The sequence below is a fragment of the Melanotaenia boesemani genome, chromosome 10, assembly GCF_017639745.1.
Source record: "Melanotaenia boesemani isolate fMelBoe1 chromosome 10, fMelBoe1.pri, whole genome shotgun sequence".
NCBI classification, from domain to species: domain Eukaryota; kingdom Metazoa; phylum Chordata; class Actinopteri; order Atheriniformes; family Melanotaeniidae; genus Melanotaenia; species Melanotaenia boesemani.
In genome coordinates this window covers 25,656,450-25,680,431 of record NC_055691.1, presented here as the reverse complement: position 1 = coordinate 25,680,431, position 23,982 = coordinate 25,656,450, and the positions used below count along the sequence as shown (strand labels likewise).

Here is a 23,982-nt window from a genome sequence, read left to right as displayed (position 1 = left end):
TTTCAGCAGCTTTCAGATTAAAAAAAAATCTACAGGATAAAAGTGAAAACAGGGTAAGAATCAAACTGAATGCTTGTGCATTAGTAGAGATCTGAATAAAAAAAAGCTACTTTTGCATTTTTTGAAATAATATTTGAATAGTAGATACTTTAGATTTCCCTGTTGCCATTTTATGGTTATTCATGTGAATTTGAATAACAAATGACACATATGAAGTGGCTCTTTAGCTCTGACTGTAACTAACAGAATGATGGTCAACATTGCAGACACAAACTTGCCCTTTGTTCAGCTGGTACAAGGGATAACTTTCCTCCAGATTCCTCCAGAGTGAAGTCTGGGCCGTCATACTTCTTTCAAAATTCAGAAATGACTACTACGTTGCAGGCAGCATCAGTAAAGAATGCAATTCCATCACAAAAGGGTTTCAGAGCAGAATGGAGTGCCTTCTAGGACGTTCCTGGGCAACTGCTCTTTCAAGACTGTCATCCTTGAAAATCATACAAGCATGAAAACGCCACCCTTTGTTGAGCCAAGCAGAGCAGAGTGACGCTTTGATAAGGTCATGTTGTTACATGTCAGGCACTCGGTCCTGTTATTGTGTATCGTTGCTCCAGGCACTCATAACTCTTAACTGCCTGCTCTGGCAAACAGAGCTAGTAAGGCAAGTTTCTAAATAGTAACCAATGTAGCTTTTGTTGCCTGGCTCCTAAACACTGAGCCTCTGTGTCAATACAAGGGCAGAATTATATTTATCTACATGGCTTCAGGCTTTGTAAAACACACAAACACACACACATCACTGTGTGTTAAACCAGTTCATGCGAAACGACCAAACCTAATATTTGACATGAAAAGTAACATTTAATCCACCCAAAACCGCATTAAAAATGCACACAAAGTACAATATTTTAGCTACTTGTACTTGAGTTTTTTAGTTTTATACCTTAAACTTCCACTTAAGCAATTCATTGTTTGTACTTTTAGTTTAGTAGCTTAAAATAAATTTGAATTACCCAGTAGCTTTTGAAAGAACTTTTTTTATTTAGTTAATCAAAAACTCACATGACACAAAAAAGTTTATAAGCTTTTAAGTATGAGCAAAAGAATATAAAATGACCTGTTAGAATACACAATATTCAATCATTAAAACTAAAATATTTGAGTGTCTCTTCTTTAGCTTCCTTTTTGCATTGTTTCACATTGTTATAATTAACAACACTTATTAGAAAGAATAAAATGCAAAAAAATAATCTCATGTCACCTTTGTTGATCTCTACCTCCTAAGGCATAATTGTACTGGCAGTTGCTGCGCTGTGACAGACCGGTGGTGCAACATTAGTTTAGCAAAAGCCACACCCACACCAAGTTTCCACTGCAAAGCAGGTGAAAGAACTATTCCATTCATAAGTTAGTTAAACTTGAAGTCATCATGAAAATAAAAACAAAATTTAGTGAAGCATCAAAGAATCTGACAGGAAAAAACACTAAATTTCTTTGGTTATTTCTATCTGCAATGAAACAAAGTGTAAAAATTATTTTGTTTACTAACTTTTAATTAGTAATTTAAATACATTCACAATTCTTTGATTTACAATTCACAGACTTTATAAAAAAAAGTAAGAAAAAAACTATAACACAGAAACATGTAAACAACTACACCAACAAAACAACACAAAACAAACAAATATTGAAGTAGAAAAGTTGGTTTCAAAACTATTTTTTTTCATCTTTCACAAAGTCAGGGTCACAGTTCAGAAGTCCAGCCAGTGATCTCTCTCTCTCGTTTCAGGACTTTTAGTTTTTCTTTCTTCTCAGATGAATAATTTCACGAACCTTCAGAATATCTCGTTTGTGAAACTATTATTAAAGTTGTTCAGCCTTGCTTTACCTGCAGCAGCAATCACATGCTCCTCACATATTTGAAGTTTGTTAATAACACAATAATGACAAAATGATTTATCAGTATAACGGGCTAAACCAGTACTTTGACTTGACACTTGTTGCTACATCCTCTTCGCATACTTTACTTTTACTGAGGTAGGTCTGCACAATCCTTTATTATGTAATAGAATATTATTGTATAACTATATTTGTATTTTTAAATTAAGTAAAGAATCAACTTCTATAACTGATGAGTAGCATATATTAGTAATATGTCTTCGTCCGGAGAAACAACCTTCTGAATTCTGGACTGGGTTTCAAGTCAAATCAAGAATGTTCCCTCATAAAAAAAGCAAATTGTAATTTTGTCAAAATGCTTTTGTAAATACAAAACAGATAAAACCTGATTTCTCTGCGAGTAAAACTGATATTCATAGACTTTTCTCCCCCAACTTTAAATGGAACAAAGCTATCTGTTTCCCATATTTCAGAGCTTTGTGAAAAGCTAAGCTAACTTGCTGCTGGTGGTATTTTTATACCAAATGTAAGACTTGATATTTTTGAGAAAGCAAAAAAGGAGTCAGTTGCTTTGGGAATTAAATTATATAACTTCACTGTTTCAGTGTGTATTTAAGAGTCAGATACAACCACAAATGTAAGTAAGGGTAGTGTGCCTGTAAGAAAAAGGCTTTAATATTCCACTGGTGCTATTTAAAAAGGTGTTTAAAACAGTGCTTCTAAACACATACTAGAACAAAAGCATCACTTCCAAGTCCCTATAAAAAGTCAGAGATGCTCGTTATTGTGGTCTCAGAGTGTGTGGGTGGAAGGCGCTTAGCTCAGGAAAACTGCAGGACTTTCTGCAGTGTCCTCCTGAGCTGCACCTTCTCCTCTGGTTTGCTGTCTGGGATCATGCCAGCACTTCTTTCTGCACTCAGCTGGATGGCTGGTCTTATATTCTTGCAGTCCTGCAGCCCAGCTTGTGTGATGTTCCTGCAGAAGTCCACCTTCACCACCTTCAGACTGGTGCCATGTGTCGCCACACCCTGCAGGCTGCAATCGGTGATGCGGACGCAGTTTTCTAGATGGAGGTTGCGCAGCTTTTTGCAGCTCTGCAGCACAGAGATCACATCCTGGTCAGTGATGTGTGCGCAGCCAGACAGGGTTAGTGAGAGCAGGTTGGGACACCTGTGGTACAGATAACAGTCAGTTAAGTCATTAAGCACAGCAGGTTTACAAACACATAGAGTGCAACACCTACTATTACTCATCAAGTCATAAAGTACAGAAGAGAGAGATTAGTCTGTCTGGACAAGGACAAGTCTTAAGTAAACTATGCTCTTTGGTGTGTGTGTGTACTCATGTTGAGATGTATGCTGCTAATGTTTGAAACAGAATCAAGTAACATAGGACGTCTATGGATCATAGGGCCCGATCTGAGCCATGTATGTAAACAACACCACTGAGAGCCAGTAACATGATCTATGTACCAAAAGAGCAGTTTAATACGTAGACCAAACCATCCTTTCTTTATGCTGTCCCCCTGGGGTTCCCGTGTTCCTGCCTTCTCAAACCATTTTATGAATATGTGAGGTAAGTGCTATTGTGCAGAACAATTACAGGATGCTCCATGAATTATAGCATGACAAGGTGCAACTCTTCTGCAATATCTTTAAAAATAACTTCTAAAACAAATATCCAGTATAGCTGTGAGGTGGATTTGTTTACTGCATATTTCTGGGCAGTATCAAGAGTGCAGTGCAGCCTACCGTCAGGCCAGCTCTACAGACACTCAGATGGCAACAGATCAGGGAAGTCATTCATGTTCCCTGATGCAGATTACATAAAGACTTACATAATCTTACCACTTTACTACATGTGAGCCGAACATATTCCTGTGTTGCGAGGGGTACTGCCCCAGTAACCCCTGAACATGCAACAGCATAGTCAATCCATGTGTTCTGCTGCACTGTTGCATGAGCTTCATCACTTTATTGGTGGTGGTATTTTTTTTATTTATTTTTTTTTTTTGGTGGGAGGGGGGGTATGTGCAAGGTAATGACATAAAGGAAAGAAACCATTTACTTAGAAGTAATAGAGGTATTTAAATGCTCATTTGCTTGTCAATAGCTTTGTGTTTTAGCAAATAGGATGAACCACAAATTGAAGTGAATGGAGGCAGATATAATATGATTTAAAAACAAATGATCAGCCTTTGTTACATAATTTACTCACATAAAGCACATAAATCTCTCTTACTTTGCGGAGAATATTGTTTGGGCAGTATAAAAATATATCTACATACTCATTTTGGTTTGTCAAACACATTTATAATTAAAGAACACTCCACTTTTTGTGGCTTTACTTTTCTCATGTTTGTTGTGTCTATAGTAATTTTGCTTTTATCAGCTAAACTGATTCCCAATAAAAATTCACGATTGTAAAAACAAAAACGGTAAAAGTAGATTCTTATCAGTGTAAGAAAATTAGATGAGAAGGACACTGGTATATTATTAACTATGCCTCAGAAATGTCTGTTATTTTTCTCCTTTAGTCTATGTTAGCATCACAATGAAGTTCACATTTAAACAAACAGCTTAGAGGGTAGTCTCTGCAGACAAGGAGCAGAACACCACACCGCTAACATGTAATCACCTCTCTAATGACCCGTTTGGTTTCCTAACGCTTATTTTGTGTGGTCAGTGTCCAGAGAACACTAAAAGGAGCTAAGATGCACATTTACTCTGCATCTTCCTTTTTTTCTTAAGCTGAAGGGCTTGTTTAGGGAGTCCTCTGTTTCCCAGAATTAAGGGAGAATATTCTTGAAAGCAGCTGTCAGCTAAAATTCTGTGTTCTTTGGAAGCAGAAGCCATAAATCCAATAGTAACCTAAGATGTGCTTTTCTGATTTCATAAGAGAGAGCTTCAATTTGGTCAAATGGTGCAGATAAAAGTTTGGAATGAGCCTATTGGTAATGTTTAACTATAAAAGCAAAGGCTTCTTGTGCCACCCACTGTGCAACCTACGCTGCACGACACATTAAGCATGATAATTCATGTTGTGTAATTCTACCACTGTGACCTCAAGATAATCAAAACTGAGTTTTTGATAACAGATATATTCCAGTCATCTTTTTTATTAGAGCATTGCATTTCAAACTGCACACCAAAGGAAACGACAGACCTTCTATGCTTTGCAGTTTTTTCCATGAAGATAAAGATAGACATGAGCTTGGCGTCAGATTTAAAGAGGCAGGCAAATACAGACGCACATGCTCATTCTTCAAACAGCAACAAAGAGCCAATTGTAGGCTCCACCTGCTTGCATAAATCTCCAATATGCAGCTGACTTGGAGCGTCTGTGGCCAAATCACTCTTTTATCAGCCCCACAGCTTCTCCATGTTCCCTCCCACTTTGTCACGTGCACTTGCTTTTCTTTCCCTCCCAGACAATTTGGGAGGGTTTATCAGTATGCTAAGAGTGCATCTAAAAGGCACTGAGATACAAGCCCTGGACAAAGTAGGTGGTTCTTGTTTTGACTCATCTCACTGCTCTCATGCCTTGCATCACAAATTTCACAGTACAGGAAATGCTCACAGGGTCATACATTGTGCCACAGAGCTAGCCCCTCTCCCCCATCCTCCTCGCTCCTCTTGTCCTGGCCAGCTGCAGTGGCTGAGCTCCCTCACATCAGCGGTTATTACTGGCTGCCTTGAAGAAATTATCCAGAGACCTCATTACGCCTCTCCGGGCTGATTCCTGCTTGGAGCCAGCCACACACACAAGGCCAAGAGCCAAAACAGCTTAGTTTCTATGTGACCTATCAAATCCAAAATGTCACATCATTCAGTAAATATAATTTGATATATGCCCATAGTTGTGTTAGTTAATGGAATTAGTCTTATGTCCTACAGATGTGTCATTTTTCTGTGTAGATATCCAGCTCCAGATAACCATCTGTTTCTAATGATTTTGTTCCCCTGCTGCTAAACATGGCAGTTTGACTAAGCTGTGTGCCTCAAAATACAACTATTGTAGACACTGTTGTGGCCTCATGTAACCCTGAAACTCCCTCCGAAACTGTGTCCTCATCATCGAGACCCATTCAACAATCCAAAAATACACATCAATGTATCCTTACATAGCCATATATATATATATATATATATATATATATATATATATATATGTAAAAGGCGGGGACACAGTGACAAAAATTTTACACCTTTTTATATCACAAGACATTGCTTTTGTGAATATTGTAGAATGTCAACTGTCCTACTGCTGTCTTGGTCACCCTCTGTTGGTCTGTTTTATCAATGACAATAATATTTTTTTCTTCTGTTTTTTTGTCAAATGTCTGAACAAAATACTTGAGAAAGCAGAAGGATCCTGCACACAAACACTCACATGTGGCAGACACGGGCCAGGAAAGTGCTGACCAGGCTCTCATGTTTACTGCAGATGTCCTTCTGAAACGAGCTCTTCAACCAGTTCTCAATGTTGCACACCTGCAGGACCCTGCTGGAGTACCAGCAAATCATCAAGTAACGCAGTGAGGGTCCCAGCACAAAGTTGTCCTTTCTAAGCTCACAAGGGGAACTGAAGTGAAGAAGATTCCAGAGGCAGGGGTCCAGGAAGACCTCACGCAGCCGATGACAGGTAAGGGACAAACTCCTCCGGCTGTCCTTGTCCAGGAAGGAGAAAAGGTGGAGGAGACACTCACGGTTGAGTTGAGCAAGATGCATGGTGAGCAGTCCCGAGGCATACAGAGAGGCCTCGTCCCTGGGGTGGTGATAGGCCTGCTGGTAGGCAGCAACAATGAGCCCACAGCCTGTATTGTGTGGCCTAGATACATGATGCCCCCTCAGGCACACGCTGAAGGCCTGCACATATAAGGCCGTGGAGTGAAGGCTATTTTGGGAAGACAACTGCGGTACGCTCAAAGATGGAAGTGTCTGAGCCATACGCTCCCTTGCCATCTGTCATGGATCTCAACAGGCAGCAAGCACTGGGCTAAGCCAGATGTTTACACTGTCCTGGCCTACTTCGATGAAACAGACACCAGCACACACACACACACACACACACACACACACACAAGAGATATACTTCCACCACTTACTGAGAAAAAAAAAACTTTCAGGACCAACATTACTAATTAAAATGTCACATGTTTTAAAATGCGCTATATTTAATGTTATTACTTTATTTACATTCTTAAGAAGTATACATGCAGTTTGACACTAGAAGGCGGTTCTCACATTCAATATTTCCACAGAGAAAAAAATTGGAGGGAAAACAAATTATTAAATAGTCAAAACTTTAAAAATGTGTTTTTATATGTAATGCCATCTTGTGTCCATAACAGAGATAAAAAAAAATATTCTTATAATGAAAAGTCATCTAAAATAGAAAGTGTCTCTAAGTTTCCAACCAATTGCAATATTCCAAATGTCATCTAAAGACATAAATATCAGCCAAAAAGATAACTTTGAGACAACAAATGGAAATAACTTGACCAGAAAATGAAAGAAGGAAAAATGAAAAGTAGACTGATATTTTCAAACTTAGACTACATATGAGCTAATTTAGTATACATCAAAGCCAATTGTGCAGCCAGTTGTGGGAAATATATATTTTTTCTTTAAATGTATATGTATATTTATAAATGTACACACACACAGACATTTGTATCAAATCTCAGATTATACAAAATCTAAATGTGTTTATAGGTCATTGCAAAATGTTTGTTTTTAACTAGCTTATAAAGTTTTAACTTATATTGTATTTAAAAATGTTCTTACAACATACAACCAGCAAAGTCTGCATATCATTGTTACTCAAATTTTTTTTATATAAAATAGGTTTTTTAAGAAAATGGAAAGAAAAAATGTTAAAATAACTAAGGATGATGACGTCAGCTTAGTTAGAGTTAGAAACAAAATTATATTAGAAAATGAAAACACCATTATTGTAGTTTTGGTGCTTCAGTCTCTAATAAATGAGATGAATGAACCTTTGTGAACATATTCAACAATTATTTTGGGTTTTACAAAATCATATTTACAGAAGCAGACATTTTTACTGGAACTTACATCAACTTTAATGGCCCATTTCTAGGACTGTAGAACATCTGTGCAGCAAAAACGTCATAGCTCCAATCTAGGAAGTCTGACATGTGCGTGAAAGTCACAAGAACAAACAGTGTTATGTAGGACTTTGCCTAGAGCAACGCAGTCAACTATGACTGTGTTTGTGCAACAAAACACAAGATGTGCTGCTGGCAAAAAGCAAAATACTACGACATGTATGTCATCACTGAACACTACCTTATGAGTTTGTCCTGTTCCATTTGTTACAATCACCAGCCTTTTTGAGAAAAAATGCAGGATGATGGGAAATGCCACTGTTGGGAGGCTGATTACATTCTGTACTGTGACTCACTGTGTCACGATGTCCTTAACCAGAACTCTAATCCAACAATCACAACTCGATGTGAGCTTATTATTAGCAGCTGGAATTTAGCTTCCAAGAGAAAAAGAAGAAAAAGGCTACTTGGGTCATTACCGAGGACAGAGTGGCGAGCTCAAAGCCACCTGTGAGCAGGCGATGAAGAGCAGCTGTTCCTCTGAATACAGGAGAGCTTGTTCCTGTAAGAGCAAAAGGGCTTACTGGTTGGCACATGTCCCAAGGGGAGCGCTGTGTGTACGTGTGCCTGGGTGTGTGCAGGTCTGCGCTAAGGGTAGAGGGAGGGGAGGGAAACAGCACAAAAATACTTGCAAAAAAAAAATATGCTCTCCTTCAAAGTCATAATGGAACATATCACAGGCTGTTTACCATTAGACGTCACAATAAGGGTTCTAGGACACTTGTACAGAGGATATATAGACAATTCACATCCTGGTGATTCATTTCACAAAAAAAATCAAAGCAATGGCAGATTACTGTATGATGGGGGGGTGGGGGGGGTGGGTGAAGAATGCAAATTGAATTTTGCTATACTTTAGTATAACATGATTCTTGATATTTATTATTAGGACTTTGGTAATCAATCAGTTTTTAACATTTACAGCACATTAGCACCGGGTGGATAAAAAATGCTTTAAAGAGAATTTAAAAAGAAAAGCCCTTGTATTTCTTGTCTTGATAATTACAACAGATTGACCACTCATTACAAGAGAAGCAGGGATTCTAATTAAAGACATAATGAGAAACAAACTTTAATACAATACTTCCAATTATATTCCATCATGTGAATGTTGCTTGATACATATAAAGAAATGGATCTCATCAAGTCCCTTCACTACTCACTTTAAAACAATATAAAACGTTAAATGACACTACCACCAAAACAAATTAAATTTAAGATCAATCTGTCAAATTGTGGTCAAGAAGTTAAAACAACTTTCCAACAGGCTCTAATAAAATACTAAAAATAAATGGAAATCAAGACAAGGCTTTTATAACATGAAAAAAAGAAAATGAGACATTTAAAAATGCCAGATATTGTTACAATGACAGTGTGTTGACACAATGAATTTCAGCCTACTAAACACTGGAACAAATAAGGGTTTCCAAGGCTAAAACTTTACTTCATTATTTTGAATGATCACACTTGGAATCTATCACATACAGAGAAAAGTCTACCTCAACTGAGGAATACATTGAGAAAGTGATACACAAAAAAGCAGCCAGTTAACCATGAGGCTTTCAAGCAGTCCATAAAAGAGATATTAATATATTTAATGGTAAAATTAACTATAATAATAATAAGGATAACCAAGCACTGTGACAAATATCACAAACATGGCTGAGGTGAAACCAAAATGAGGTGACAAGCTAGACTAAGCTGGTGAAATCTGACAGAATCATGGTGCAACACTTTGTATAGTTTGGAGACCATCATCTGCTCCGGTCTTTTCTGAGGTATCCCCATCTGTTGCAGCCTCTCCTGACACGGTGTCAGCCTCATTTATTGTAGCCAAGTCTGTGCACACATCATCTTGGGCTTTTTCATCCAGGATATTCCTGTGTGTGGCTACCCCATCCATCATACCCACATCTGTGGCCACTGTGTCTGCTCCAACCTTGTCCTGAGAAACTATTTCTGACGAAACACTGTCTGTGGAAGCTGTGTCCACATCAGGCTTGTACGTGGCTGCACCATCTGTGCCAATCTTGTCGACGCACACTTGACCCGTCCTCTCAACATAGAAGAGAATGTAAGCCTTTGCTTTTCTCACTGTGTCTTCACTGGTCAGAGTCACTGTGCTGTCATTGAAGTGGTACCAGCGGCCCTCGTGGCTGCCATATGCAGTATAATGCCCTGATCCAACCCTGTGAACACAGACATATCAAGCTGCACCTTCTGGCTTTTCACAGAACTTAATTTATTGCTTTTGGAGCAAGAAAAAGACACATTGAGCTCAACAACACAGCAGTGACACAACACTGCCACTTAGAGGTCAAAGTTAAGATAGCAGCAGTTTAATTCTCTGCTTATGTAAATGCACTTTCAAGGACTCTCAGTCTGGTGCCTTTCAATGTTCAGCAGTTGCATGAATTTTTAAACTGCAGCTGTCCACGAGGCTTTTTAACAAAATTAGATCTGAATTGTTTACACAGTGATTGGGTGACAGATGAATAAAATTAGAAGAGCTGGCAGCAGATGATGTTTACATTTGTGGATAAGTGTTGTTTTTAGGGATTCAGCTTTTAATTTTCTACCATTAAAAAAAAAAAAAAACTTTATACAAGTCTGACATATTAAACTGCTGCAACAAAAAACATGCTTTCAAGCTTTAGAGCACTTAGATTACAAATTAAGTTTAAACCCAAGAGCAATGGATATCAGTAATACCTTTTCATTTTAGTAGTAACCTAAGATGCATCAAGAGCAAAGAAAATCTTCATGTATACCAACTCTTTTCTATTTTCTTGACAGAGGGACTTAAATAAATCATGAACTAAAAGCCTGAAAGATGCAAAGCATCTACTCACCCAGAGCCATGATGCACCACAACAGCAGCAAGGTCATACAGGCAACTCCCTGGTAATGAGTTCTCTGGCTGCAAACATAAAACAGATAGAGGTGAGCTTTGTAGAGGAGACTGACAAAATAGACCAAATATTAAATGTATTTTTGCACACTGTAGGTCAGTGTGTACATAAAAATCCTGTTTCCAAGGAGACCATTTTTTCTATACTCACATTAAACTTCAAAATTCCCATGAAAATATCAAAATATGGCAGACAAATTCAGCAGTTAACTTTTTAGATTAGTTTTATGTTTTTCTTTTTAATGCTGGAGCACAAAAAGCCTTTTGAAGCTTGTATGTCATGCAAGTCTAAATATAATGGATACTTCACTGGTATCAGGTAATGCTGAGAACAAGCCTGCTCCAACCTAGAATATCCAACTGATGATTAACCAAACAAGAGTGTAAATCAGCAGTCACAGCGTCTTGTAAAGCCATGGAAACAAGTGCTGGCTGCTTTCACAGCTGGATGGAGATCAATCACCAAACTACAAATGAAGGTGCCTCCAATGATCCAAAAATGAATAACACATTTGCTACAGATGGTGCAACAACACATGGATGTCATTCCTGCGAACAGGAACATAGCGTATTTCTTTTATGCTTTGTAAATCATGAAACATTAGTGTATACACTAGGGATGTGAAAACGATTTGACTTCATACAATGCAATTTGGTTCAATAGGATTCATGATGCAATTCAAGACTTTTCAACACAATACAAAGAATTTTTAAGCCCGCATCTGGTTTCTAAGTAACACCACAATTATTTTGTCTCTTTCTCTGTAAAGGATGTACTTAGCACTTGATTGTTTTCTATAAAGAAAACAAATAAATTCAACTTAAAAGAAGATGTAATTCAATATGGACACAGGATTGTTTTATTCCTAATATATTAAATCATAAACAAAAAACTTTTTTTACTTTTGTTTCATTTGTTTCTAATCTCATTCTCTACTTATACATTTATTTAGGAAATTTCTTTTTTATCTCTTACAAAAAAATAAATAAAAAAGTAGAAGCACAGAGCACAGACCACAGCCAAGCCATTGTCATTTTTTTAAGATAATTGTGGACATTATTTTTTAACTAGAAGCTCTGATGCCAAAATGTTTTAATAAAAAATGGCAAAAGATAGTGATGATGTGTTGCAGAGGAGATAAACTATGTAATAATCTATGTAACCATGGGTTTTACCGATGCAGACAAACAAAGATACACTGCGCAATTTTCCAGCATCTGTATCCGATGCACACGGAAGCTACCGGTGCAGTCGCATCGCAAACATCAGTCTTGGACTGCAATTCAAATCTCTCCACCCCTAGTATACACAGTGCAAATTTAGGACCCCTGTGATTTTCTAAATATAACTACTCAAAGGCCATAAGTTGTTTATGTTTGACAACAACCTACATGTACATGCACACCTACATGTAAAATTCAGTTGGAATAAATCACCAGTTTGGTAAAAGAACCATTATAATTTTGTGTATACAAACCTAATATTGACTTCTACAACTCCGCAAGACTATTCTTAATGTTGTACATGTATAAGCACAGTTTATAATGCTGAATACTGCAAGTCTAAATCAATACAGGCAAAATTATTACAATTTTCACTTCAGCAAACTATTCATACAAATCATTAATTTTACTAGGGTCCTAAAATACCATCTATAATACAACAGCTGTTACGTCTTCTGCCATGAGCTTAACATTAACTGATAATTATCTCCATGTTCTCCTGCACACCCAGATGCTATTTTTGTGTCCACTTTCATTAAAATAATATTATCTAGGAGAGGATGTGTTCATCTTTGACAATGTTTATTGTTAAAGCAAACATTTTGGAGCCTTACAACACTGCTGCTAATTTTCACCGCAGTATGAACTGAAGAAACAAATTATGGCCTCTGACATGCACCTATCCCAACTATAGCACAAATGTTTTAACTACTGACAAAACCAGAAAGTTCTGCTTTTTGTGATGTAAGGACTACTTTTAATTTTTGTCAGGTTGTTCTTAAAGGTCTGAGTAACAACCACTGATTCATACCATTTGCCAAAAAGAAGAAAAAAAAAATCACAATGTACAAGCAAAATAATTATACTGTCAATTTTCCAGATAAACCTTTCTTCTGTTTCAAGCTCACCTCAAGTAAGTAGCCCCGCATGTCTAGTCCTTTCAGAGGAAATTCCACATATGTATCCACCTTGTTTCTCAAAAAGGCAGTCCAGTGGAACCGCTTCAGGTGCAGGCACAAAACCTGCAATTTGGTGGGAAATAAATACATAAAAAAAATAAATTAGTGAATAAAGTCTCACAATTAATAGATGTAATAAACTTGAATAAAAATGACTCTCATACCTTTGGCAGCTTCTGGATCCAGAACTTCTTGGTTGATTTCTGGCGCTTTTTACACTTATGGCAATAATACAGCTCCGTTTCATCAAGTTCTTCCAGGTCTGTGAAGCTACGTAGGCAGTCTGACAAAATTACACAAATATCATATAAAAAGAAAATTTTTTAAAAATTACATTTTTTTTTTAATTCTACAAAGAAAGGGCATCTAGCAAATTATTACCTTTGAGAGCAGGAAACTTACCTTTTAAGGTGCATGTCGGACCAGGCTCCTGGTCCTTACTTCTCTTTTGTCTGAACTGACTGGGAATGTCCAATGACAGATCTGAATCAAATGTTTAGAGGAAAAAAAGAATTCAATATCATGCATCAGGTGTATTATCTCTCCTTAAACTTTATGATTTTAAGTACCACCAATGGAGACAATGCTTTGGAGTGAAGATACTTTTATCAATTCATAAAAATTATTAATAAAAAAAAAAAATTAAAATAAAAAAAACCTTTCAAACTTGAAGGGTTATTTAACATTTATATTAGGGCAGGGCAATATGAACCAAATTTCATTTATCAATACATTTTTATCTGAATGATGATATACAATATATACACTGCTCAAAAAAAGATAAAAGGGAACACTAAAATAACATCCTAGATCTGAATGAATTAAATATTCTTATTAAACACTTTTTTCTTTACATAGTTGAATGTGCTGACATCAAAAATCACACAAAAATTATCAATGGAAATCAAATTTATTAACCCATGGAGGTCTGGATTTGGAGTCACACTCTAAATTAAAACACACTACAGGATGTAATGATGTAATGTCAAAATGAGGTTCAGTAGTGTGTGTGGCGTCCACGTGCCTGTATGACCTCCCTACAATGCCTGGGCATGCTCCTGATGAGGTGGCTGATGGTCTCCTGAGGAATCTCTTCCCAGACCTGGACTAAAGCATCCGCCAACTCCTGGACAGTCTGTGGTGAAATGTGGCGTTGGTGGATGGAGCGAGACATGATGTCCCAGATGTGCTCAATTGGATTCAAGTCTGGGGAACAGGCGGGCCAGTCCAGAGCCTCAATGCCTTCCACACTCCAGCCACATGAGGCCTATGATTGTCTTGCATTAGAAGGAACCCAGGCCAAACGGACCAGCATATGGTCTCACAAGGGGTCTGAGGATCTCATCTCGGTACCTAATGGCAGTCAGGCTACCTCTGGCGAGCACATGGAGGGCTGTGCGGCCCCCCAAAGAAATTCCACCCCACACCATCACTGACCCACTGCCAAACCGGTCATGGTGAAGGATGTTGCAGGCAGCAGAACGTTCTCCACGGCGTCTCCAGACTCTGTCACGTCTGTCACATGTGCTCAGTATGAACCTGCTTTCATCTGTGAAGAACACAGTGCGCCAGTGGCAAAGTTGCCAATCTTGGTGTTCTCTGGCAAATGCCAAACGCCCTGCACGGTGTTGTGCTGTAAGCACAACCCCCACCTGTGGACGTCAGGCCTTCATGCCACCCTCATGGAGTTTGTTTCTGACCGTTTGAGCAGACACATGCATATTTGTGGCCTGCTGGAGGTCATGTTGCAGGGCTCTGGCAGTGCTCCTCCTGTTCCTTGTTGCACAAAGGCGGAGGTAGCAGTCCTGCTGCTGGGTTGTTGCCCTCCTACGGCCTCCTCCACGTCTCCTGATGTACTGGCCTGTCTCCTGGTAGCGCCTCCATGCTCTGGACACTATGTTGACAGACACAGCAAACCTTCTTGCCACAGCTCGCATTGACGTGCCATCCTGGATGAGCTGCCCTTCCTGAGCCACTTGTGTGGGTTGTAGACTTTGACTCATGCTACCACCAGAGTGAAAGCACCGCCAGCATTCAAAGGTGACCAAAACATCAGCCAGAAAGCAGGAACTGAGAAGAGGTCTGTGGTCACCACCTGCAGAACCACTCCTTTATTGGGGGTGTCTTGCTAATTGCCTATAATTCCTACCTGTTGTCTATTCCATTTGCACAACAGCATATGAAATTGATTGTCAATCAGTGTTGCTTCCTAAGTGGGCAGTTTGATTTCACAAAAGTGTGATTGACTTGGAGTTACATTGTGTTGTTTAAGTGTTCCCTTTATTTTTTTGAGCAGTGTATATCTCAATATAATTTTTTGTCAAGTAACCAGAGACAGTTCTAATTTACAGCCTTGAGTAGCTAAATGTACTTTTATTAAGGATCGGCAGCACATGTGCATTTAAACAGTTGACTGAAATTAAAGTACCTGTATGTTAATTTAAATGCTCTTAAAACAATGGCTAACAAAAACACAATTGTGCAAAATACAAAAAGAAAAGACAATTTTAACTGAAAACAAGCTATCTTGATATAAACATTCCCCCATTGTATACGGCGTGTGAAAAAATCTCAATATATTTGAAAATCTTGATATAGTGCCGAGCCCTAATCTGTTTGTAGTTATTTTTAAACAAAAGCTATCTTACCAAGAAATGGATCAAACTTCCGAGATTCTGTCCCGCATATCAGGCAGTTGACTTCATTCTGAAGAACACCCCCGAAAATAGAAGTGACAACACTGGCACCATTTCTGAATAGAAAACATCACATTTTCAAATGAACCAATTGAACAGGGTAAATAATAACTAATAAAAGTATTGAATCTGCTCACTTGTCATGATAAAATTTACTGTGAAACAGCTAAAATCTAAAAAACAAAAAATACACACCAACTACAGCATAAACAAAATCATTGTTGGTTTAGATGGACTTACATGCAGCATTTGCCCTCTGTGGAGGAAAGTCTGACTCCATCCTGTGGCGGGACTGGGTGAGATGCCCCATTGCGACTGCACTGGAGCTCCCTGTGGAGATGGTCTAGCAAGTAACGCATGAATTCATGGGCATCCTGCTGCTGATAGCCTCTGTACAAACAGAGATATTTTTAAATGATGTTAAATTCATAAAAACAAGTCTTTTGTTTATACAGTGCCAACAATGTTATGAAATCAAAGAACAAATAGCTCAAACTTTAACAACTGTAAGTTCAGCATTAGCAGATTCATTCAGGCAGTCTCTGATGTACCTGAAACTTGGCATGATTTTCCATATGGCATAAAATAAAGAGTCTGGACTGAAGGCGGTCTGGCTTCCTTGCCACAAGGAACAAAGGGTTTTTCTGAACTCCTCCACCAGAGATCTGTTAAACAGAAAGCAATTTTGTTACCATGCTCCACAGTCTGGTACTTTAAACATCTGGGTTCAAGACAATAAAAGGCCTTTTTTTTAAAAAAATGAAGGACTTTGTGTTGTGTCTAACTGTAATCAAGATTTTTTTTTTTTTTCTGTAGCACAGTAAAGAATATTATTGAGCATCATATAACTCATGATTATGAATGAACAACAGTTTTGTCATGTTTATACTTGTTAAAATGAAAGCTAGATCAAATCCCAGAAACTATCCCTCCTGCAAAAGAGGACCTTACACACTGCTGTCTCCTTGGCTGCGGGTGTGGTACATCCTTCTTCCTGCCGTCTTACCGCTGCGTAGAGCTACTGCGGGCAACTCCTTGAAATAACAACTGAACTGCTCGATGTTACTGTCAAAGAAACACATTTTGAGATAAGAGAAATGAAGTGACCCTTGAAATTACTTAACCAGCACTTATACCAAGAAACTGAAATCTAAGTGGCCAAAGAGTTAAATCTTAATTTGCCAGAATCATTGCATTCAGTAGATGTATGGATAAAATGCATAAATCCAATCCCTCAATCTAAATCATGTTTATTTATGATTTCAAGTCTACTGGTAGGCTGAATCCCATTTTACCCCTTGGCGCTACCACTTAGCCCTACCTCTCCGTTTTGCGTGTTCACATGTAGGGGTAGGGGTGTCCCAATTTCTTTTAGGATAGAGGGGTAGGGCTAAGTGTTAGGGCTATATACCCCTTCAAACAAAGATTTTTAAGAGGCACACTTCAAACAGAGGGTTTTCTACGCACATCACGCTTTCTTGAGGTGCAGGACAACACACACTCACACACACAAAAAAAGCCACAGAGAAAAAGAGAATATGCTCGCACACACAATGAATTTTAATTGCACGCAAAAGTTCTACATTACGTCCTACATAGGCCTGTCGATAAGCAATAAGTCAATTAATTGCCCGGTAAAGAAAAAATGAGCGCAACAAGTTTGCCGGCCTCGATAGTTTTCATTAGATTTTTTTTCCCTATCTTACTTCACCATAGACTGTTTATGACAATAGGTTTCACTATGGAGTATCTCATCTGAACGCTCTTGCGGAGTGATCTCTCTCGTGTCATATTTGACAGCAGCATGTTGCACCACGAGACCGTGGTGAAGCTCTTAGCCTGTGCGAACCGGTATGCCGCATTTGTTTACAAGGCTGACAGCTCTCACGCATCGGCCGTGAGACTCACACATTTGAGTGGCTTCTTACGCTCTCACGCTAAACCTCCGATTTCTCACGCTGGAATACACATCAAGAGCAATGCCGGCTAATGTAGAGGTTTGGGAGGATTCCCAGTGGGACGCATTGCTTTTGGGTCAGTGTCCCTTCGTATATGTCAAAAAGACGCAGCATTGCGGTTCATTCACTGCTCATAGATCAGTCTGACATGCAGTAATGAGGGAAGATATTTCAGCATTTTAATGTCATTATTTTATTGTGATTCTTGTTATGTGTTGCTGCCTTTTACTATTTCTTAATATCTATAATGCCTTTGTTTTATGTAAAGCACTTTACATGAAATGTGCTATACAAATAAACTGCCTTGCCTAGCTTCACAAACAGCAACAATGCACAGTATATCTTTTTCCTAGTTTTTTTTTTTTTTTAAATACAACTGGCAGTTTTGCAGCTGTTCCCTGTCTAAGCCTCATGTTTAATATTTTTTTATATATTTATTGTTTTGTTTTATTAAAAATTTCTTCCAGTTCCAGTGTAAAATGTTCTTTAGTGGCTACTGATGACGTATGTGATTGCTGAAAGGGTTGACTTTCAGCCCTACCCCTTCTAGCTCCGTTTTTAAGGGGTAAGGGGAAGGGGTAACAAAAGAGAAATGGGATTGGGCCTTAGACTGTTGACTTGTCAGTAATAAGTTGCTCGGATACTGACAGTTTAAGTCAGTTGATTGACAGTTGATTAGTAGGGCTGCGTTTAAAAATAAATAAATAAAAAAATATTGATTTATCGATTTCAATCAATTCAAAGGATCAAAATACAACATAGATAAACTTGGAGATCTATTTTTTACATAATTTTTGCGTGACTTACTGAGGCTCGGCAAGATCTTAGCATTTACATACACACACAAAACTGGTTTCCTGTGTTTTCTCTGTCCACAATCAGCTTCTCTTGCTGGGATTATGTCACATTCAGATGTTTACATTCACCAGTGTGGATTATATTCATCTATAAAGTCTTTTGCAGCGCATTACTGCTCACATTAGCAGCAAACGCTAAGATGTTATGGCGTTCCACAACAGGAAGTGATGTCACCAAGCACATATGTACTTTGAAATAAATCCAACATGGTCATTTAAATTTACATTTCCTCTAGAACAGGTTTACACTTCGTCCTTTTATCAAAAAGTAAACAATCTGATGCTTTTTATCTGATTTACATGACGGTATGTCCACGGTAGTGAGAACCTAAACACACACACACACACACAAACACATGGTGCACACTAGGGCTGGGCGATTAATTGAATTTTAATCTTAATTATGTTCTCGGTTTTCAATGATCTTAAAAATGAGATGATCCGATTTTTTGCTCCTTCGCAGTTTATTCTTGTGCTGTTTTCATTTGCAAATAGAGCACCACTGGCATTGCAGCACTCTGCTGCAGACTCCTCCCATACTGCTTTCGTTTTATTCAATGCAAGTTGACCTGCAAGTATTGGATCCTAATTAATTAAAATATTGAGTTTTTATATTCAATTTAAAAAAGTTTATAATTCATATTTTCTGTACTCATCTTAGTTATTTCAAACCCCCTAAAAATATTAAGACTTTCCTGACGCACTAGTGAAGGGATTACCAACTGTGGACCTGTCGTCACTCTCCTGCTTTTGCATGTTTACATGCTGCAATACACATGAGTCAAATTATTACTGGGTCATTAGGGCTTGTGCAGAACTTGAAAACAAGCTATGATATGGATCAGGTGTGATGTGGATAAGGTGTGTTGCTGCAGGAAAATGTCTAAAACTAGCAGGACAGTTGGTGCAGCATACACAGCACGTGTGTGTGTGTGTGTGTATATATATATATTATCTGAGATTGTCTTAAATATTCAAGAAAAACAGGTGTTGTTGGATAATTAGTGGTAAGTGAATAGATATCGAACTGAGTTTAATCAAAGTCAACTCAAAATAAGCTGTTGTGAATCGAATCAATTCAGGAAATTAGTGACGATACGCAGCCCTTATGACTAGTGTTGTTGCATTGAATCAATTGAGTCATTCATTCATTATCTGTACCAATTTGTTGTGCCACAAGATGGCGCAACACAGAAAACGGCGGACAGATTAGTCTATATGTTATAAGTTATCATACTGACTTGAAGGGGGACACCCCATGTTTTTGTGGAAATACAACCCGCTGCAACAGGGAAAAAAAAAAAAAACTAGATTTTGAGCAAATAATTACTTCAAAATCAGTGTAATCGTTTAGCAAAGAGGGAAAAATATATGTGAACTGGAAAACCTGGCATTGACTGTCTTGTTTCTAGGCAGTCTCTGTAATCCCCCTAACTGTGCCCCAGAATATATTAATAAAGGATGACTGGTTGTGGGGCCCAAGACCTACAGAGGCACAGTTACTGGTTTCGACCACATAGTCAGTCCACCACCCACATACTCTCCACACACCGCACAGTCTTACCTGAGGGACTGCAGAATGGCATTCATAAAACATGTGTTGCCCAGGTTTCGCAGACCAGTAGCACCTAAAGCCACCCCATCCTGAAAGACAAAAGCGGCATAAAAATAGATGTTCATTTTTAAGGAACCTTGAAGAAAACCATTTATGAAACTTAATGTTTCAATCTAACACAGTTTCTTAGTTACTTGTTGTACAGCTGTGTTAAGCTATTGCTTATTTAATTGGACACACAAAGAATGTAGGCTTGTAAAAGGAAAACTGGCTTAGTCTTAATGAGCAATTGTTTATTTAAAATCTTCCACCACATTTTTAGTTGCTTCTTATTAGAAGAAAACAATGCTACTTTTCCAGTATTACTTACATTGTCTTTTAAAAGTTTGCCATCTGAAGCTGGGCTTTCCAGAAGTTTTCTTTTCCTCTGCCTTTCACCTATGAGCACTGAACTGTGAAAAGATCACAGCACTGTATTTTTCAATTTCAATAAGATATGTTTGAAACATCTTTCATTAGTATCATCAAGACATGGGAGTTTATTTTTTGAAAGAAGGTACATGTATGCTTTAACATTGCTTTCTTGTCTTGTTTCTAACACAATGAATGACAATAAAAGAGAAAAAAATCTACTTACTTTTCTAAACTTTGAAGATGCTCCCTCACCTTCTGCACCTGTCCAGGTTTGGTGTCATTGATTACAAAGTCATCACATCTGTAACTATAAATTCCACATTACATATTATGTAAATACTGAATATATACATATTTGAACAAAATATTACACTTATTGATAATTAGACCGAATACACCCTTGTAAAACACATATGACAAAGACATCATGTGTCACTGTAGTAGCGGTCACAGTTAAGCGGAGGTCATAATTTCATCAAACATTTCATTACAACCAGAACAAAAGGTGAATTTCTTAGAAAGTATCTGAACAAGTGTCAATAAATTCAGAAAGGTTGTTTGAAAAGCATTTGGCTCCCATAACCACACCACAAATCTTTGATTGTTTAACCTTTGTGATTAAAGCTCTAAAACAAGATTTACAATACAGTTCAACTGATAATGATAGACACTCACCAAAACACACTGTAGTTGCAACAGTCCATGCACACAGAATGATGGGTTTTCTCTTTCTCCTGTTTGTCACCCTTCCTCTGACTGGTGCCAATGCCTTGGTTCTCCTCAAAGTGCTTCTTAGCATGCCCATTGACATATCTAAACAATGTTAAGCAAAACATCAGAAATTACCTAAAAAACAAAAGCTCCATTTCAACTGCCACTAGGTTGTGTTATGGTCAAAAATTTTGTGTAGATAAAAGGTCAATTTTAACATCCATTTTAAGAAATGCTTCCAGTAACAATGTGTGATTTTAGGTAGATCTCGTTCTTTTTAAGTTTAGTTATGACATTTGTTAGGTTACTTTTACATGTCCCTTTTCCATTTCCTAATCTTTAACATTTTAAATACTAAAGACTAAGTTATTACATTTAGACTATTCTTTATCTAAAGTGCAATGCAGGCCCCAAGCCTCACAATCTTATACTTTAGTAAATTTTCCAGTTCTTAAATGTTCAAAAATTATATTGACAACAATGTTTTTCTTCTGGGTCATGATAAAAAAAAATAAGCAATGACATTAGTCATTTGGGGAAATCTGAGAAAGGATATTAGAAATGCACCCAGGATAGTGACAACTGTTGTTAACTGATTTCTTGTTTTTACAAAAAAGATTAAAAATTAGTGGGAAAATTATAATAAAAAGCGAAAAGAGAGATATTTGATAAGTTACAAGCATAAATCATACATCAACTTACCGACCACAATGGACCATCAGACAAGTAAGGCATATCCAAGGACTCTTATTAGACCTGCAAACTGGGCATTAAAACATTTATAAATAAATATATTTAATAAATTATATTAAGCAACTCATTTCTTCAAGTGTCATAAAAATATATTATATGAAAACTGCCCTTGTCTGTACAGCTTACTGACTTGTTGCCAGAGTCTCGCTAACACAGCTATTGCTGTGCTAGTAGCCTAACCGGAGGAATGGATCCAAAAATATTCCTCATAGTACTGTTTTTTAAAAAATGAAAAAAAAATTAGACAAACATTTTTCTTACCGTTACAACACCAAGAGGACGGTATACCGTTGGGGAACCTGGGGGAATCGGAGGCACAGCCTACGTTTGAGCTCAAATGAGGGCACTCCATCAGCTTAGAACTGCTGAAAAGTCGATCAACGCAACAATACCAACCGTACCAGGACCGGGGTAGCTAACAATAGTTAGCCAATTAACCTAAACTAGCTAGCTAACGTTAGCTGATCAACTATTTCTGATCGCGAACGCACGTTTTCCTCTTTTCTAATCCTAACACGTTTGCTAACCCCTATACAGCTAGCATGTTTTCAGATTAGAAGAACTTCTAGGATACAAAAGTACTGTAACTCCTATATTGACATGTTACTGGATAAAATAGTAAGGTTATCTTTGGTGTTTAGCAGGTAACTGCTGGCGCTCGCCACAAACAAATGGAAATAACTTCAGGAAGTGACGTACAGTCTGCCGGCTCTGCCGTTAGCCAGCTCAAAGATGAAAAGCCCCTGAGAGGAACATTTAACTACTTCCGGCGTCGTTTACATTTCCGTTGTCGCCAGCACATTTCGATACTCTGTTGGGTACCACAACATCTTGAATTTATACTTTTATATATTAGGAAACTCTAATAGTTTTTTAAAACTTGTCATCAGACACGCATGCGTTGATATATTTCAGCACCAAATTGTAATAAAATATCTCAACAAAGGAACTTTATTATGTAAAAACTTAAAATGAATTTTCTTTCAAATCTCTTTTTTATGTAGCCTACACTAAGATAACATTCTTAAAAACGCTTTCTGGAATATTAAAAAATAGCACCCTTTCACACTGAATTAAAATATATCTTTATCTTGAAAACTTCCATTGAGATGGGCAGTGTGTGTTTAAATATTTTGAAATGATACACACATTATACACACACATTTTGTTTGGTCATATGTTTTATTTAACTCGCCAAATGCATTTCACTCATCTATCTGTGGTCACTTTGTATCTGTTTATGGTTGTTTTGTATCCCATTTTTAGTTATTTTCAATGTTACCACTTTGTCTATGGTCATTTTACACCTTTCCACTGTACTTCTCTCTCTCTCTCTCTCTCTCTCTCTCTCTCTCTTGACTCTTTAGGTCTCTGTAGCCTGTGTTTGCTGCATGGCAGAAGAGATATGTTTTACCATTTTCCTTGTATGGAAAAGTCCTGTTAATTTTGAGTATTTTATTATTGCGTATGTTCATACAGCAATTGAGTTTTGAATTCTCAATTGCTGTATGATGGATGAACCACTGTCATCCATATGGTCCCACCTGTTAATGGGTTCACTGTTCCTGTTAACTCTTATAACCACCCTCTAATTAAAATATTTAATAATTTATAATACTCATAATCTATACTCAATGCTGCACACCTTACTTTGTAATAATTTATTTAAAGACTCTTGTAACTCAGAGCTCTTTCAACATAGGGACAATACAGACTTGAATAATATATTTGCTGCAGTAAAACTTGACTCAAGATCTTGGCAATGTAAGGACACTAACTCATCTTTCACAGCTTACCCTTGCTGTTGTGTACTTTAATAGTGCAAAGAACCTTGATATAAGATAAATATATTTGTAACTAATTTTGTAAAAGTATTTTATATTATCAAAAGCAGTTATTCTGAAGCTTTTAA

The 23,982-nt window shown here is 37.6% G+C and overlaps 2 protein-coding genes across 2 annotated transcripts; both read right to left on the bottom strand.

The window, feature by feature from the left end:
* Positions 1-1,079: 1,079 nt before the first annotated feature.
* Positions 1,080-6,729, bottom strand: fbxl22 (F-box and leucine-rich repeat protein 22). Its single transcript, XM_041997537.1, has 2 exons — positions 6,292-6,729; positions 1,080-3,069 (listed from the first exon to the last, which is right to left on the bottom strand). The coding sequence occupies exons 1-2, from the start codon at positions 6,627-6,629 to the stop codon at positions 2,721-2,723; spliced, it is 687 nt and encodes a 228-aa protein (XP_041853471.1). The 5' UTR covers positions 6,630-6,729; the 3' UTR covers positions 1,080-2,720.
* A 2,169-nt stretch (positions 6,730-8,898) lies between these two features.
* On the bottom strand, positions 8,899-22,768 carry usp3 (ubiquitin specific peptidase 3). The gene is made up of 15 exons (XM_041997536.1): positions 22,332-22,768; positions 22,020-22,080; positions 21,282-21,419; positions 20,830-20,913; positions 20,563-20,644; positions 20,202-20,281; positions 16,774-16,887; positions 16,374-16,487; positions 16,063-16,212; positions 15,775-15,878; positions 13,529-13,609; positions 13,291-13,409; positions 13,076-13,189; positions 10,885-10,952; positions 8,899-10,221 (listed from the first exon to the last, which is right to left on the bottom strand). The coding sequence occupies exons 1-15, from the start codon at positions 22,420-22,422 to the stop codon at positions 9,753-9,755; spliced, it is 1,869 nt and encodes a 622-aa protein (XP_041853470.1). The 5' UTR covers positions 22,423-22,768; the 3' UTR covers positions 8,899-9,752.
* Between the last annotated feature and the right edge of the window lie 1,214 nt (positions 22,769-23,982).

What these genes read in the sequence shown, in the direction of transcription:
- fbxl22 (XM_041997537.1), bottom strand. Translation starts at nt 6,629, where the DNA reads ATGCATCTTGCTCAACTCAACCGTGAGTGTCTCCTCCACCTTTTCTCC. An exon ending in CTGGCCCGTGTCTGCCACAT is followed by an intron (nt 3,070 to 6,291) that starts GTGAGTGTTTGT and finishes TCTGTACCACAG; the next exon opens with GTGTCCCAACCTGCTCTCAC.
- usp3 (XM_041997536.1), bottom strand. Translation starts at nt 22,422, where the DNA reads ATGGAGTGCCCTCATTTGAGCTCAAACGTAGGCTGTGCCTCCGATTCC. An exon ending in AGCCAAGGAGACAGCAGTGT is followed by an intron (nt 16,488 to 16,773) that starts GTAAGGTCCTCT and finishes TCTGTTTAACAG; the next exon opens with ATCTCTGGTGGAGGAGTTCA. An exon ending in GAAGTTTGATCCATTTCTTG is followed by an intron (nt 13,610 to 15,774) that starts GTAAGATAGCTT and finishes CATTTGATTCAG; the next exon opens with ATCTGTCATTGGACATTCCC.